Source organism: Podarcis cretensis, assembly GCF_951804945.1.
Source record: "Podarcis cretensis genome assembly, chromosome: 10".
NCBI lineage: Eukaryota > Metazoa > Chordata > Lepidosauria > Squamata > Lacertidae > Podarcis > Podarcis cretensis.
This window is the reverse complement of record NC_137179.1, coordinates 18,650,024-18,662,995: the sequence shown is the minus strand read 5'-3', so window position 1 is coordinate 18,662,995 and position 12,972 is coordinate 18,650,024. Positions and strand designations below refer to the sequence as shown.

Here is a 12,972-nt window from a genome sequence, read left to right as displayed (position 1 = left end):
GGAAGGTGAACTCAACCCTGCTGGAGCTGGCAGTCATCCTAGCAAGGCAGAAAAATACTCCTGGGTTGAGGGTGATAGGGTCACTTCCAGTTTGATGTGCCACCAAGCAGAGAGTTGAGGTGGCTCTTGCAGTCCAGAGAACCTGAACAGCCATTGTAAAGATAGTGAGATGGCGCCAAGGGAATGGACCCAGAGCCAAAGAAGCCACCCGAATGAAGAAAGGCTGCTTCTTGGAGACTGAATCATTCAGACATAGGTTAGATGTAAAAGGGTGGGCAGCTAGAATTAAGAAAAGCCTGAACAGTTTCTCAACCAGACGGGCCAAAATAGATTCAGGGTTGCAGAACCCATGTGTCAGAACTGCATTGTTGCTGCACCCCGACAGAAAAATTATGCTAGTTGTGGCTTCTGTTGTCACAGCAGTGGTATGACCTGCCAGCCCTAAATGGCCAAAAAGCTATGCTTGGGGTATGTATGTATGTATGTGGCAAAATTTCCCATGCAGATCTGAAATTGGCCAACTAATTCTTTGGGTGGAGGGTAGCCCTTTAAGTCAGGAGGCTTGTCAGGTTCTGCCGGAAAAAAAGACCCCTTATTTATTTGTATACACATATTCTGTGTCCCCCCACCCCCGATGGTATTCAAGGCAGCTTACAGTTAAAAACAAGAACTGCACAAAACAGAAAATTCAATCATCAAAACACAATGAAACATTGATAGAATTAAAATTATTAACGTATATGAAATCTGTTTAAAACATACCAATAATTACAATAAAAACAGCATGGCACCAGCCCTTTAATTAAAATTTGTACCCAGATTCACCCTCCCTACCTGATGTTTCTCTTCTAATGATTCCATGAGGTTTTTATTTGTTTATACAAGACATTATCTGCTCATGTAAAGCCAAGTGAGGCTTTAAGCAGGGCCTGCGCTACAAATCGGTGAAAGGCTGCTGCACTAATGCCTTCAGTTGCTTGAGTTCAAGATTCCAACATTAAAGCTAAATTAAATAGATGCTGGCAGACAGGAAGAGACGGTACACTGATGAACCAGTTGCTGAATCTCGTCTTTGCTAAGCAGGGTGATTAATTAGAAACCATTAATTCATTTTATCTAATGGCTGGGAGAGCTATATATCACCTGTAGTTATACATTTTGGCAGCCCCATACATTATGAACAAGCAGCCTGTTTTGAAGAGCAGATTGCATATTGCTCCACATTACCATGGTCAGCAAGGTCTAAGGCTTCAGTCTCTAAGGCGAAGTGTAATCCCGCACACATGTATAGTGGTGCCCCGCAAGACGAATGCCTCGCAAGACAAAAAACCCGCTAGACAAAAGGGTTTTCCGTTTTGGAGGCGCTTCGCAAAACGAATTTCCCTATGGGCTTGCTTCGCAAGACGAAATGTCTTGCGAGTTTTTCCGACTTTTTTTCCCTCCCCCCCCCTTTTTCTAAGCCGCTAAGCCGCTTATCCGCTAAGCTGATAAGCCACTAAAAGCCGCTAAGCCGCTAATAGCGCTAAGCCGCTAAGCCGTCAATGGGCTTGCTTCGCAAGACGAAAAAAACGCTAGACGAAGATAATCGCGGAACGGATTCTTTTCGTCTTGCGAGGCACCACTGTATAGCAGATTTGCAGACTTTTGTTGACAATGGCCATGCTTTTAAAGGAAAGTAATACTTGTATGCAGCTTAAATAGCTGGATAAGCCTCTCTTCTCTGCCCCAAGGCAGATATTTCAGAATGTTATTTTTAGGGAATTCCTTCAAGGCCTAGGCATTAATTATGCTTGAAGAGACTAACAGACATGGAATGAAACACTTTATTATAACAACTTGGGCTGGAGGCAGGTAATAATTTTAAAGAAACTGGAAATAGCATACATGCATAACCCAGATGCAGATGTAATGTTCCTGTTCCCCAAAAAATTAGACAGCCTTCCCCAGCAAAGGAGACTTCCTTGTTTTTTAAATGGGCTTTCCTATGATGTCTGATGCAGGAAACTGTGGTTTAAGTACACCTTGTAGACCAGGCTCAAATCTGTGATGTTCTTCCCACAGGAATTTGATTGACCACTGTGAGGAACAGGATGCTGGACCAAATAGGGCTTTTCTTATATTCTTACAACTAAGGAAATATCTGCAGCTGGGCATGATAGGAAGAAGGTGTGCTTCAGCCCATCCTTATTTCTACTCCAACAAACCATATTTATTGGTAATTGGGAAGGTCACATTTGAATACAGCCATAGGTTTTGATTAAAAGGACCCCTTGTCTGCATGGAAAGCACTCTTTTTTCCCCACAAGTGGAGGTGTTGTTTGACTTCCCTGACCCACAGGAGTCACTGGGCATAAGTAGCTGCAACAAGAAAAGGGAGGAAAGCCCCATTGCAGACAAAACTCCAATGGTTCTTTGGGTCCAAACCATAGTCCTGCTGTCTGACTCTAAACTGGTTTTTTATCAGAGCATGCCACAAGCAGGAATTCTACCTTTAAACCACCTACTTTCAAGATCTTCTTCCAATTTTCTGCCCTTTCCTCTTATTTTGGTTGCACCTCTTACCTCTTTACAATTAATGCAGCTTTGGGAATGCCTTCCTATCAACTTTTTTTTGTGAAAAATCATTTTCTCTGTGCATAGTGGAAACGGACTGCCTAGGTATGCTCCTTGAGCAGCTCAGACTTGATCAAGATTGTGTTTTCTTTGGGTTGATTCAAGTACCACTGTGTTCTGCTTTTCCCAATTGCTTTCGTAACAAGTATTTCCCCTCCACTGAACCTTATACTGCAGATTACAGCTTTGAAGCCAGATGGAGATGCATCACAAGCCAAATCGAAATGAGACCAATAATATGCAGAGTCCACTGCTGAGGAAGTACAAACTGCAGATTCCAGTTACTGAAGGAACTTATGGCGAGTCCTTTAAATACACATTTGTTCAGTCCCACCACCAATATTCAAGATGTTGTCTAGGTGGCAAGCTGCACCCAGCAGACCCTATAAAACTTGGTCCACTTGAAAGACAGTGGGAGCAGATGAAACGCCAAAATGCAATTCTAGGGAACAGACTTTTGGGTGCGTTTATTGTCAGGTTCTGCTTTGATTCGCTTTGCCTGAGCATCTGCATGTGTGACTGCGCCAATACTATTTGACTGAAATGTCTGTCCTTAGTTATGGTGACAAATAAGTCTTCAGCTGGCAGCAATACACTATAGTATGGATTAGCAGCAATGCTCATCCGGAAGTCTTTACAAACTTAAATATTTCTGTAGAATAGACACAGGTGATACTGCCAAAGTCTGAAGCAATAACTTCCTCATTTAGAACTTTTAGGCCAAACTTCTCTGAAGTTTGAGCTTGCTTGCTATGGGCTCAGCATACCAGCTGCAGCCCTTTCTACCACTGTAGCTGTAGCCTTCATTAAGCAGCTTTTTTATGGGCACTGAACCCTGACAAAGCTTCTGTACTTTTATAGTTCTATAGTAGAATGTGGCAAAGAGATAAAACCTACTATATAAGCTATATAAGGAGACCTGGGAAATGGCATCCTAAGAAATGGCACCCAGGAAACATGGCAACCACAATGCAAGCTGGCAGTTAGGAAAGCTGTCTTTGCTTGTGAAAACGTTATGGCTGCCAAGTAGCGGCACACAGGAAAAAGCTTTAAAAACCAGTAGGTTTCAAGCTTCAAGGGAGCACTTAGTCCTGGGGCAAGAGAACTAGCAACTGGGGGTAGTGTTCATGCCGGTGAAGAAATCTGCTGACATATGTTGTGAAAGGATGGCATAATGAAATTGGCTGTCCGGGGTAATTTTAAAAATTAACCTCTGTTCCTGCTGCTGTCTCCATCAAAACTGATGGCTCTTCAATGAAAATGTGAGCCCCTGGGAAATCTGAACTCCTGGTCCATTTGTGTTTGACACCCATTTTTAAATCTCAAACCCTTAACACAACCACAAAATAAAGACCTGAGCAAGGCCTATGGAGACAGCCACAGGCTCAGAACTTAGTTATACCCATTATACTATAGAGCCAATTAAATTTGCTGCAGTTGGCAAGACATGCTTTCTTTTCCTAATAAACTGGTGTCACTGGGGGCAGGTTTAGCCTCCACCAAGTAGTTTCCCAAGGATATTGCTTTATTTTCTCCTGTGTAAGTGAATGGCCCCTATTGACATCTGTAAGAAAACATTAAGAGCTGCACTATGGGATACTGTATTGGTGGAAATAAAACCTGTTTTCCAACCCTGGGCAACCCAGCCCAGAAAGTGCCCCCCCCTGCAATGCACAGACAATCTCTCAGTTCCATCACAATACTGTGCAATAAAACATTCTCTTCCTATGGATAGACTTTGCTGTCCACATTCAGCATAACATCAGCAAGCTGATTAAAGTATCACATCATGAAGCCATTATCAAATTCTGTCCCAAATGGTTGTTTTTCCATTTCAATTTAGTCCAAATGTCATAAGCATCATTCTCAGACACAGGGTCAATGAATCATCAAATTCCAACTTTTCTTGTTTTGATACCTCCTGCACTTTCACACTTTCTATTAGTTCAAATTATAGAGCCTAACAATAAGCTCAATTTCCAGTTTTATTTAATAGTGTGCTTGGCTGCAGTCTATGGAGGAGAGGCTGGAGGAAATGGCAGACTGCACAACAAAAGCAGCAGCCAAAAGCCAAGCCCCCACAGCTGCACAGATCCCATTTGCCCAAGTGAGGGATTTCCAAGGATTATTAAAGGGATCATTTAACTTTGGAAGTGGTGGGGGTGATTTGTATTATAATTTAAAAATGCCTTTTCTTGGAAGCAGCTTGACAACAGCAAAATATGCTAGTATATCTGAAAAACCCTTTATAAACAAATCAAGAAATCAAGTGCTGAAGGTCAATGGGAAAGCAAAACTATATTCCATAGGGATACAGCTATGGAAACCTAGATTCACTTGGGATCAGTAGTATCAGTGGATGTGCAGGCAAGGGATCTTTAGCCTAGTTTCCCATCCCAGCTGTATTCCTCCTAACCACCCTTTGCCTTAGGCTTCACTAAAATGTTGGCATAAGGAGAAATAGCTAACATGCAGTTGGGTGGAGTCCCAGGTATCATTGATGCAATGATGGAAATTACCTGTGACCCAATATCTATGTGCAATTTGTCCAATTTCTGCTTTTCTTCCATCATAGTTTGAAAGCGAAAAGATTGCAGAAACTGAGTGAATTATTTATCCATTCCTGCAAGTTTGCATCTAGTTCATGTCTTACTTCCTATACATGGTGGTAAGCACATATCCCAAGAATGAGGCTCACACTCTACCCCATATATTACCCTATTCGCCAATGTCTGAAATGACTCTAACAATATTCAGAAGTATCTCCAGTGAACACACAGGGCTCTCACAAATGCACAGGAGCAGTGCCATGCTTGCAATGGGATGCACATGCAGAGCTACTCGTTTTGGAAATGAATGGGGAAACTCTTGTGCACATGGCATCTTCATATACCTATCAGAGCTCCTGTGCACACAAATACTTGCTGGATGTTAACTTTCAGTTCCTGCAATAAGAGCAAGCAATACCTCTGCCTTCATGCATATAAAGCACACTGCCTCAAATAAGCCATCCAAGGAACTGAGTGGACCAGCGATCCTTCATTACAGCTCTGAAAAGCCATTACAGTCATATCTTAGAAGTCGAATGGAATCCGTTCCAGAAGTCCGTTCGACTTCCAAAACGTTCAAAAACCAAAGTGTGGCTTCTGATTGGCTGCAGGAAGCTCCTGCAGCCAACCAAGCCACGAAAGCCTTCTTGGACGTTTGGCATCCAAAAATATTTTGCAAACTGGAACAGTCACTTTGCGGTGTTTGGGAGCCAAAATGTTTGAGGACTAAGCTGTTCAAAAACCAAGGTACGACTGTACTAGCTATGGTCTAACAATGCAGAGGGCATTCAGGTACAAAATGTCCACTTTCCCCCCTTGAAAAGGCATGCCCCACTTCAAGAACTTTTGAATCTGGGGATGACTTGACATGAGGTTAACCCACAAAGGTAAAAGGTTTTTGATTTGTTGGGACATTTGCTGGTGAATGGAAGCTGCACACAAAAAAACCACTTGGGATTTTTCAAATCTACATGTTTGACAAAACTCAAGCTAAGTCCAAAGGGTTGTTAAAATGAACTAAGGAGCAGTGTTTGGACACCAGTAGTATGGACCATGAACTAGCCTACAGTTCCCCAATGCTAGAACTGAGAGGTGGTTTTTGAATGTTGAAAGTAGAAGAACAAGCAGCCTGTTGATCCAAGGTTCTCGGACTCTAGGTTCTATCAAATCTATTGCTGGTTTACCTGAAAAAGAGGAGGCTGCTTTTCTGTGTTTGAAGCTTTGTCCATCCAGGAATCCAGAGGTTTTAGGGTGGTGCTGCTCTGAGTAACCACAGGAAACTTGGCTGCCAAGGTTGGCCGACTGGATACATGCAACTGCTGCTCCTGTTGCACTATCTGAAGTTTCTTTAATAACTCTTGTGGTGAAATTACTCCAGAATTTCCAGATTGGTTCCCAGAGAGAGGAAGGGACTGTACGGGAAGCTTGGATTGTTCTTTACCAAGGGCTGGAGGTCCCAAAGTCTGACCTGGGAGAGAGCCATTGAAATACATGAGATGAGGCTGTGTCACATTCTTTACCTGGGCTCCTGAGGAGACAGCAGAAGCCCTGGTGAAGACTGATGCAGCAGAACTCGCTGGTCCTACATTGCTGGGCTCCATTTTTCTCATTTGTCCTGACTGGCTATGGAGTTGTTGCAGCAGGCTACGTGTGCTGGCGGCATCTTGGACTGGATGAGATGTCCGAATGCCATGAGAAGCCACAGGCTGGAAGAGTCCCGTGAAAACCTCCCCTACCGAAGGGACGCTGCCGTTCTCACACATCCGGTTCTCAGGGAGTTCGGAGACCGGGTGAAGCTCTGCTCCACGCACCATCAGTTTCTGAATGGCTGGGCAAAGCTGCTTCTCTGCTGTGGGCGAGTGTCTTCCAGGTTCCTCATAGGACAGAGAGCGCACCACCCCTTGCCTCAGAGGAAAGTTTTCTTGGTGAATTTTTTGTGACTGCTCTGAGGTATCTTGGTATATGTTAGACTTTTCCTGCTTTCCAAAGAGCGTTGTGAGAGATAAGTGTTGTGGTTCAGGGTCTGTGTTCTGGTGGGGGAGCGGGGAGGAGAAAAGAAAGCCAGTTTAATTCAGAAAAATAAGGCAAAATAAAGGTTTGGCTAGCAGCATCAAAGGAAGAGAGAGAACAGCAGATGCCACTGTACGTTCTCCGAAAGCTGAACAAATGGCTTTTCTACAAACAATTGGTAAGATCACAGATGTTCTGTTTGTGGCAGAAGCATGAGTTTGGAACCAGTTGGTGGGAAGATGGTTGGTGAGGACAGTTATAAGGAGAGAAGTGGTAGACAGGGGACAGCTCCTCCTATATGCTGCTTCTTCAGCACACACCACACTTTCCTGACACTGCCTCACAGCTTGCTCCAGTAAGTGTTGGGTCTCTCCCTCCCTCCCTCCCTCCATCATCACTCAGCAGCAGAACCTTTTCACCTCCGGTGAACTGTCTCGCAAACTACCTTTTATTTACTGTATGATTATTTATCTGAGTGTAGCAAAGGGTGTAAGATTACACAGAACTGCACAAAAGGTCACAATACAGTGGCACCTCGGTTTCCAAATGTCTCCATTGATGAACATTTGGGTTTCGAACACCGTAAACCCGGAAGTAAATGCTTCCATTTTCGAACATGACTTGGAACTCAAATGGCTTCTACTGAGTGTATATGTTATTTTTCTCTATTAAATTTGCAGACCGCCCTTTGAGCCTCAGTTTTCGAAAGTTTCAGGACTCAAACGGTCTTCCAGAATGGATTACGTTCGAAAACCGAGGTACCACTGTATAGCAGAGCTTATCTACCTGTTTGCTGACTGTATGTACTAAATTATTATTAACAACTCACACCTGGTATATGAAGCTTCATTTCAACAGTTTTCTTGCATCTTTATGTGGGTGGAGGAAACGGGTTGAATTTAGTTTTGTTTAATTTACTTTTTATTTCTATGGCTAGAATCATTTTGGTCCAATTTCGCATCTTAGCTTTACAAAGCAATATACCTAGAGTACAGCCTGAAGATATATGAGGTCACCACCTTACTGAAGCTAAGTAGGTCTGGGTCTGCTCAGTGCTTGGATGGGTGACTCTTGGCAGCCATATGCACAATGCATGGAGTTCCACGGCAGAAGAAAGATGGGACATAAATGTAAGCAATTAAATTTAAACAAAAGAGTTCATACTCTGGATTTCTTAACAGTTAACTGATCTGGCTCAGTAATCAAGAGCACACACCCTTGTTTAAGAATGTAAGGTGCTTTGGTAGGGATCAGACCAAGATCAAACTTTTCCAATATTTGTTAAAAGAATCCTACAAATCAAGAGGCAAGAGGTGGCCTGCTGATGGAGCACAGTCTTCCTTCTACCTATCTCTGAAATATTGCACACAAACAGCGTTGTGTGTTGTTTCCTGATTAAGGGCATAAAATTGGACAGCACAGATCTGTCAGCTTTGAACACGATGTGTGATTAGGAGCTGTATCTTAGTCCTCCCAGCCCAGTGTTCATGAATATCGTACACTTTGCAATGGGCTATAAAATATCATTCCTATGTAAACAGAATTGCATTACAAAATTCCATTAAAATTGCATCCATTGTAAGAAGAATTGAAAGGTTTTAAGAATCAAAGGGGTACTATGAAAGGCAAGCATAACTCCTAATGCCAACACAGGGAAAAAGCAATCACTAGAAGCCTACAGGTGCTCTTATTAATGCTTTGGATTCAAAGTCTGTAAATCATAGACAGTCACTACTGAAGGAGTTTTAAGAGCAGCAACAGAAATGGTGCCCCTCTCAAAATACTAAAGGGGGAAAAAGAGGGCAGCATCAAACACAAAGGTGGCGGGGGGGGAGAGAAAATATAATTTTATTAAATGATAAAATGCCCTTATAAACTAGTGAAATGCTTGATGCATATCAGTTCTTCACTAAACTGCATTGGGCATTTTGTTGTCTTATAAGATGAGTATGTTTCTCAGGGGCACTGAAAGAACAACAACATCCAAACAAACAAACAAACTATAATACAAATTGTTATATAACATAATCACCATGCCCCTGAATTATATGCATTATGTTACATAGCCTCGTTCTCAAGGGGCTTTCTGTCCTAAATTTCAAATGGAATACTACCAGACTGCTGAGGGTAACTAAGCTACTGACTGAGGTGGTGGTGGTAAAATTTTGTTTGTATTTAGAAAAAAACACCCACTTTAACAGTAAGCCCATTTCTCACCCCAAAATTAATTGATTTCACCTGTCCCCCAAAGTTGTTGATGTTCCCTCTTTCTTTAGGGGATGAATAGTCCTGTGAAGGGGGTGAGGTGATATTTGGCCTAGCATGGCCAAGGGCTGCCCACGCCTCTCTGTTCAGCCATTCCAATAATACAACCTTTGCTTTAAGAACGCTGTTTATTTTGTAGTAATTGTTTTCTGAAAGCTGTGTGCTTTACTAATGCATACAGTCAAATATACTTGAGCCCTCATCCAGACTTATTTAAAAATGAGTTCCAAAAAGCAGCATGACTACCTATGGTAAAGATACACACCACCACACCAGGGTAATGAAATTGTGGATCATGGCTGGGTTGAGAGCAAAACTGGATGCGATGTCAGAGGTTCACCCAGCAAGGTAACCTTTTTTTATTGCACAGAAAGGCTCCTAACACAGACTCATAAGCCTTCTAAACTAAGAAGCTTAGGGTTAAGAAAGTAAATACAATAGCATACCTGGACTTGTTGAGGAATACACTGGTGCTGAGTTTCACTAGGCTTCACTGGGATTGGTTTGATCAAGTTGGGGTTGTCATATATAGCAGAAGAACTGGTTATCTGTTTTGGCTCTGAGCACATTTTACACTGCAACACACAAACAAAAATAATGCTACATTAATTCTTTTTATAGAAAGCAATTTTTATTTCAATCTCTCCCTCACCGTGAAAAAAAGAATACAGTACAGTTAAACTTGAGAAGAGAAAACAGAACTGACAAATTGACAAATGTCCATGAGGATCAAGGGTACCTGAAGGAAAGACAATTGGATTTTCTTGGAACATGAGCCACATGCAATATAAGTGCAGAAAATATCCATACGAGGGATTTTATACAGATCATCTTCCATTCTAAGCGTCTCTTCACTCTGCTCTTAACCTATATTTCATGCAGACTAAAGGCTAGACTTAGATTTAAAAGGGTAAAAGACATTAGAAAAACAAAACAAAAACAGCAGTGGCTTCAGGTTATCCAGATAGCACATGACATTTGATATAACAGTGGATTTTTGTCCCTGACAAGGCTCTTGAGACATCAAACATATTCAAAATCATAATAAAAGAAATGTAACATAATAAAATAGTAGAATAGCAAAGGGGGAAAAAAACCCCAGAATCATACCCAACAGTAAAATTCAACAGAATAAAACATAGTTAAAAACCAGCTACAGTAGACTGGGCAAATTAAAAACAACCACTTGGCCCACAAAATAAATTATGCTGGCACAGGCAAACTTCTCAGTTCCATCAGGATCTGGTATGGCTGGGCAACCTCAGGCGGTAGAGGATCAGGAGAAAGAAGAAGGGGGGGCTTGTAGGTTGGTGCCCAGGAATGGAAGATGGAGGTCCTCTCCTTGTGACTCCAGATGTAGCACTGGGGCGGAGGAGAGATGTGCTGGCTCTCTTCATTGCGCCTGCTGCAGAGTCCCATTGGGGAGTGAGAAGGACCCTGACCAGCCAGGGGGAGGGGCTGAGCAGGAGGACTCAGTGGGGAAGATGGAGTCAGAAGGGCAAGACACAGTCTTATCACAGAGAAGAAGGCACCACCTCTGTAGGTGGGATCAGACACACCCGCCCAGGCTAAGCACATATCTGAATGCAGTATCAGGAGGTGAGAGTGTATTGAGAGTGATCTCACCCTGCCTCATATTTAAAAGCTAGGCACGAGTGGTGTGACAACCGCAGGACATCTCTGTTGCTTCTGTTCACTTTTGCATCTCTTGCCTTCCACATGTACTTTGGAATCATGACTTCTGGACTAATTGCCTGCTGCTGAGCCTGCACCATTATTAGTATGAATAACTATCTTTTCTTTGGAAGCTGCTTTAGACCATCGGTCCATCTAGCTCACAATTGTGTGCATTGACTAGCAGCAGCTGTACAGGATTTCGGATGGAAGACATTGACACCAGCAAGGAAGGGAGTGTATCTAGCTTCAGGTTAAATTGGTGGATACTATTTATTTATTTGAATTATAAATACTTTATACTTTCATTTGCTGTTCTACTAAACATCACTAGAGAATGTGAAGTGATAAAAAGCACAAGCTAAATAATAATACAAAAGTTTAAAAAATGAAAAGCAGTTATAACAACTGAAACAAGCAGCAGCAGCAAAAATCAGTACAACAGCAATTGAGAAAACCAGTAATGGACTTCATGTTTCTTTGCTTAGTGATTATCCCAAACTGCAGTGTAAAGATGGTCTATGCGGGATACAAAAGCTGATTCCATCACATGGAATTCAGTCACAAAATGATAAAATGTAAAATAGCTATTTTGAGAAGCGTGGTGGTCCTGATGTGCAGTGGCTTTTGATGCAAATAAAACTGTAAAATGTGTCACCTTTGCTTAGCCTAATGTACATCATCTCCAGCTTTGAGAGGACAGCTATTCCTATATCTCAAAGGGCTTCCGAACATAAAATTCTCTATGATAGATTATTTTCTTAGCAACCAATTATGATAAAGAAATAGAGGGATGGGGTGGAATAAGAAGCAGACATGGACTGACTCATCCTTCAAACAAATGTTTTCTAAAAAAGAAAAAATGAAACCACTTCAGTATGTGTGTAGTCTTCTACACAATCTTTTCTACTGCACATTAAAAGGGGGGGGAGGGACAATTAAGTACCAATCATTGTTCCTTCGGAGGGAATGTGACCCTATCTGGAACAAGTACTTATTTATCTTCTAAACATGGGAGCTACCCAACCAAAGAGACTCTGCCTTCTCAAGATTCAAACACAGTTCATTGGCCCTCATCAGCCCACCACTGCATTCAGACACCCGATCCAGACCTTTCACAGCCTCTCCTGATTCCGATGTTATGGGGAAATGGAGCTACGTATCATCAGAGTACCGATGACATCTTGCCCACAAACCCCTACTGACTGCCCCCAGTGGCTTTGTATAAATGCTAATAGCACTGGGCCCTGCAGGACCCCACAGCACAAGTGCCAGGGGGCCAGGGAGTATTCATCCAGTGCTACACTCAAAACGCAGCCATGAAGGTAAGGACAGAACCATCGTAATATGGTGCCTCCAATACTAATTCCTCTGAGTCAGTCCAGCAGGATACTGTGGGCAATAGTGTCAAAAGCCACCAAGAGATTGAGCAGAAGTAACACAGTAGTGCTCCCCATCTCTTTCATAATGAAGGTCATCCATCAGAGCAACTAAAGCTGATTCAGTTCCAAAACCGAGTCTGAACCCAGACAGTAGTGCATCTAGATAAATCTAGTCTCATCCAAGAATACTTGCAGGTATTGTTTTATACAGGATAGGCCTCACCTTGGTATATTCATCTTTGGCTTTGTTGAGCATCCGTAGGATATCCACTTCTTTGCTGTCACCCAAATTCAGGCTTACTGGGGAAATTCCAGTGCCAGCACCCTGCTGTGCTTTCAGTTGTTCTTGCTGAGTTAAACTGGAAATGAAGGGTGAAGTTAAAAATGAGGGAGAAAATGGAGTTCAATTCCAACTGCTTCAAATCATTTAGCAGACATTAAGAATGGTTCCAAGGTTGTTGTTTTGGAGGAGAAGGGCT

General features: G+C 42.4%; 1 protein-coding gene across 4 annotated transcripts in view; it reads right to left on the bottom strand.

Moving 5' to 3' along the window:
- DCP1B (decapping mRNA 1B) overlaps positions 1–12,972 on the bottom strand; it is a 37,081-nt gene that overhangs the window by 2,580 nt on the left and 21,529 nt on the right. For all 4 annotated transcript variants that reach the window (XM_079992532.1, XM_079992531.1, XM_079992533.1 and 1 more), the window contains 3 exons: positions 12,717–12,852; positions 9,884–10,012; positions 6,347–7,192 (listed from right to left, as the gene is read on the bottom strand). In XM_079992532.1, the coding sequence (XP_079848658.1) occupies positions 6,347–7,192; positions 9,884–10,012; positions 12,717–12,852 (1,111 nt within the window). The remainder of the gene's footprint in view (positions 1–6,346; positions 7,193–9,883; positions 10,013–12,716; positions 12,853–12,972) is intronic.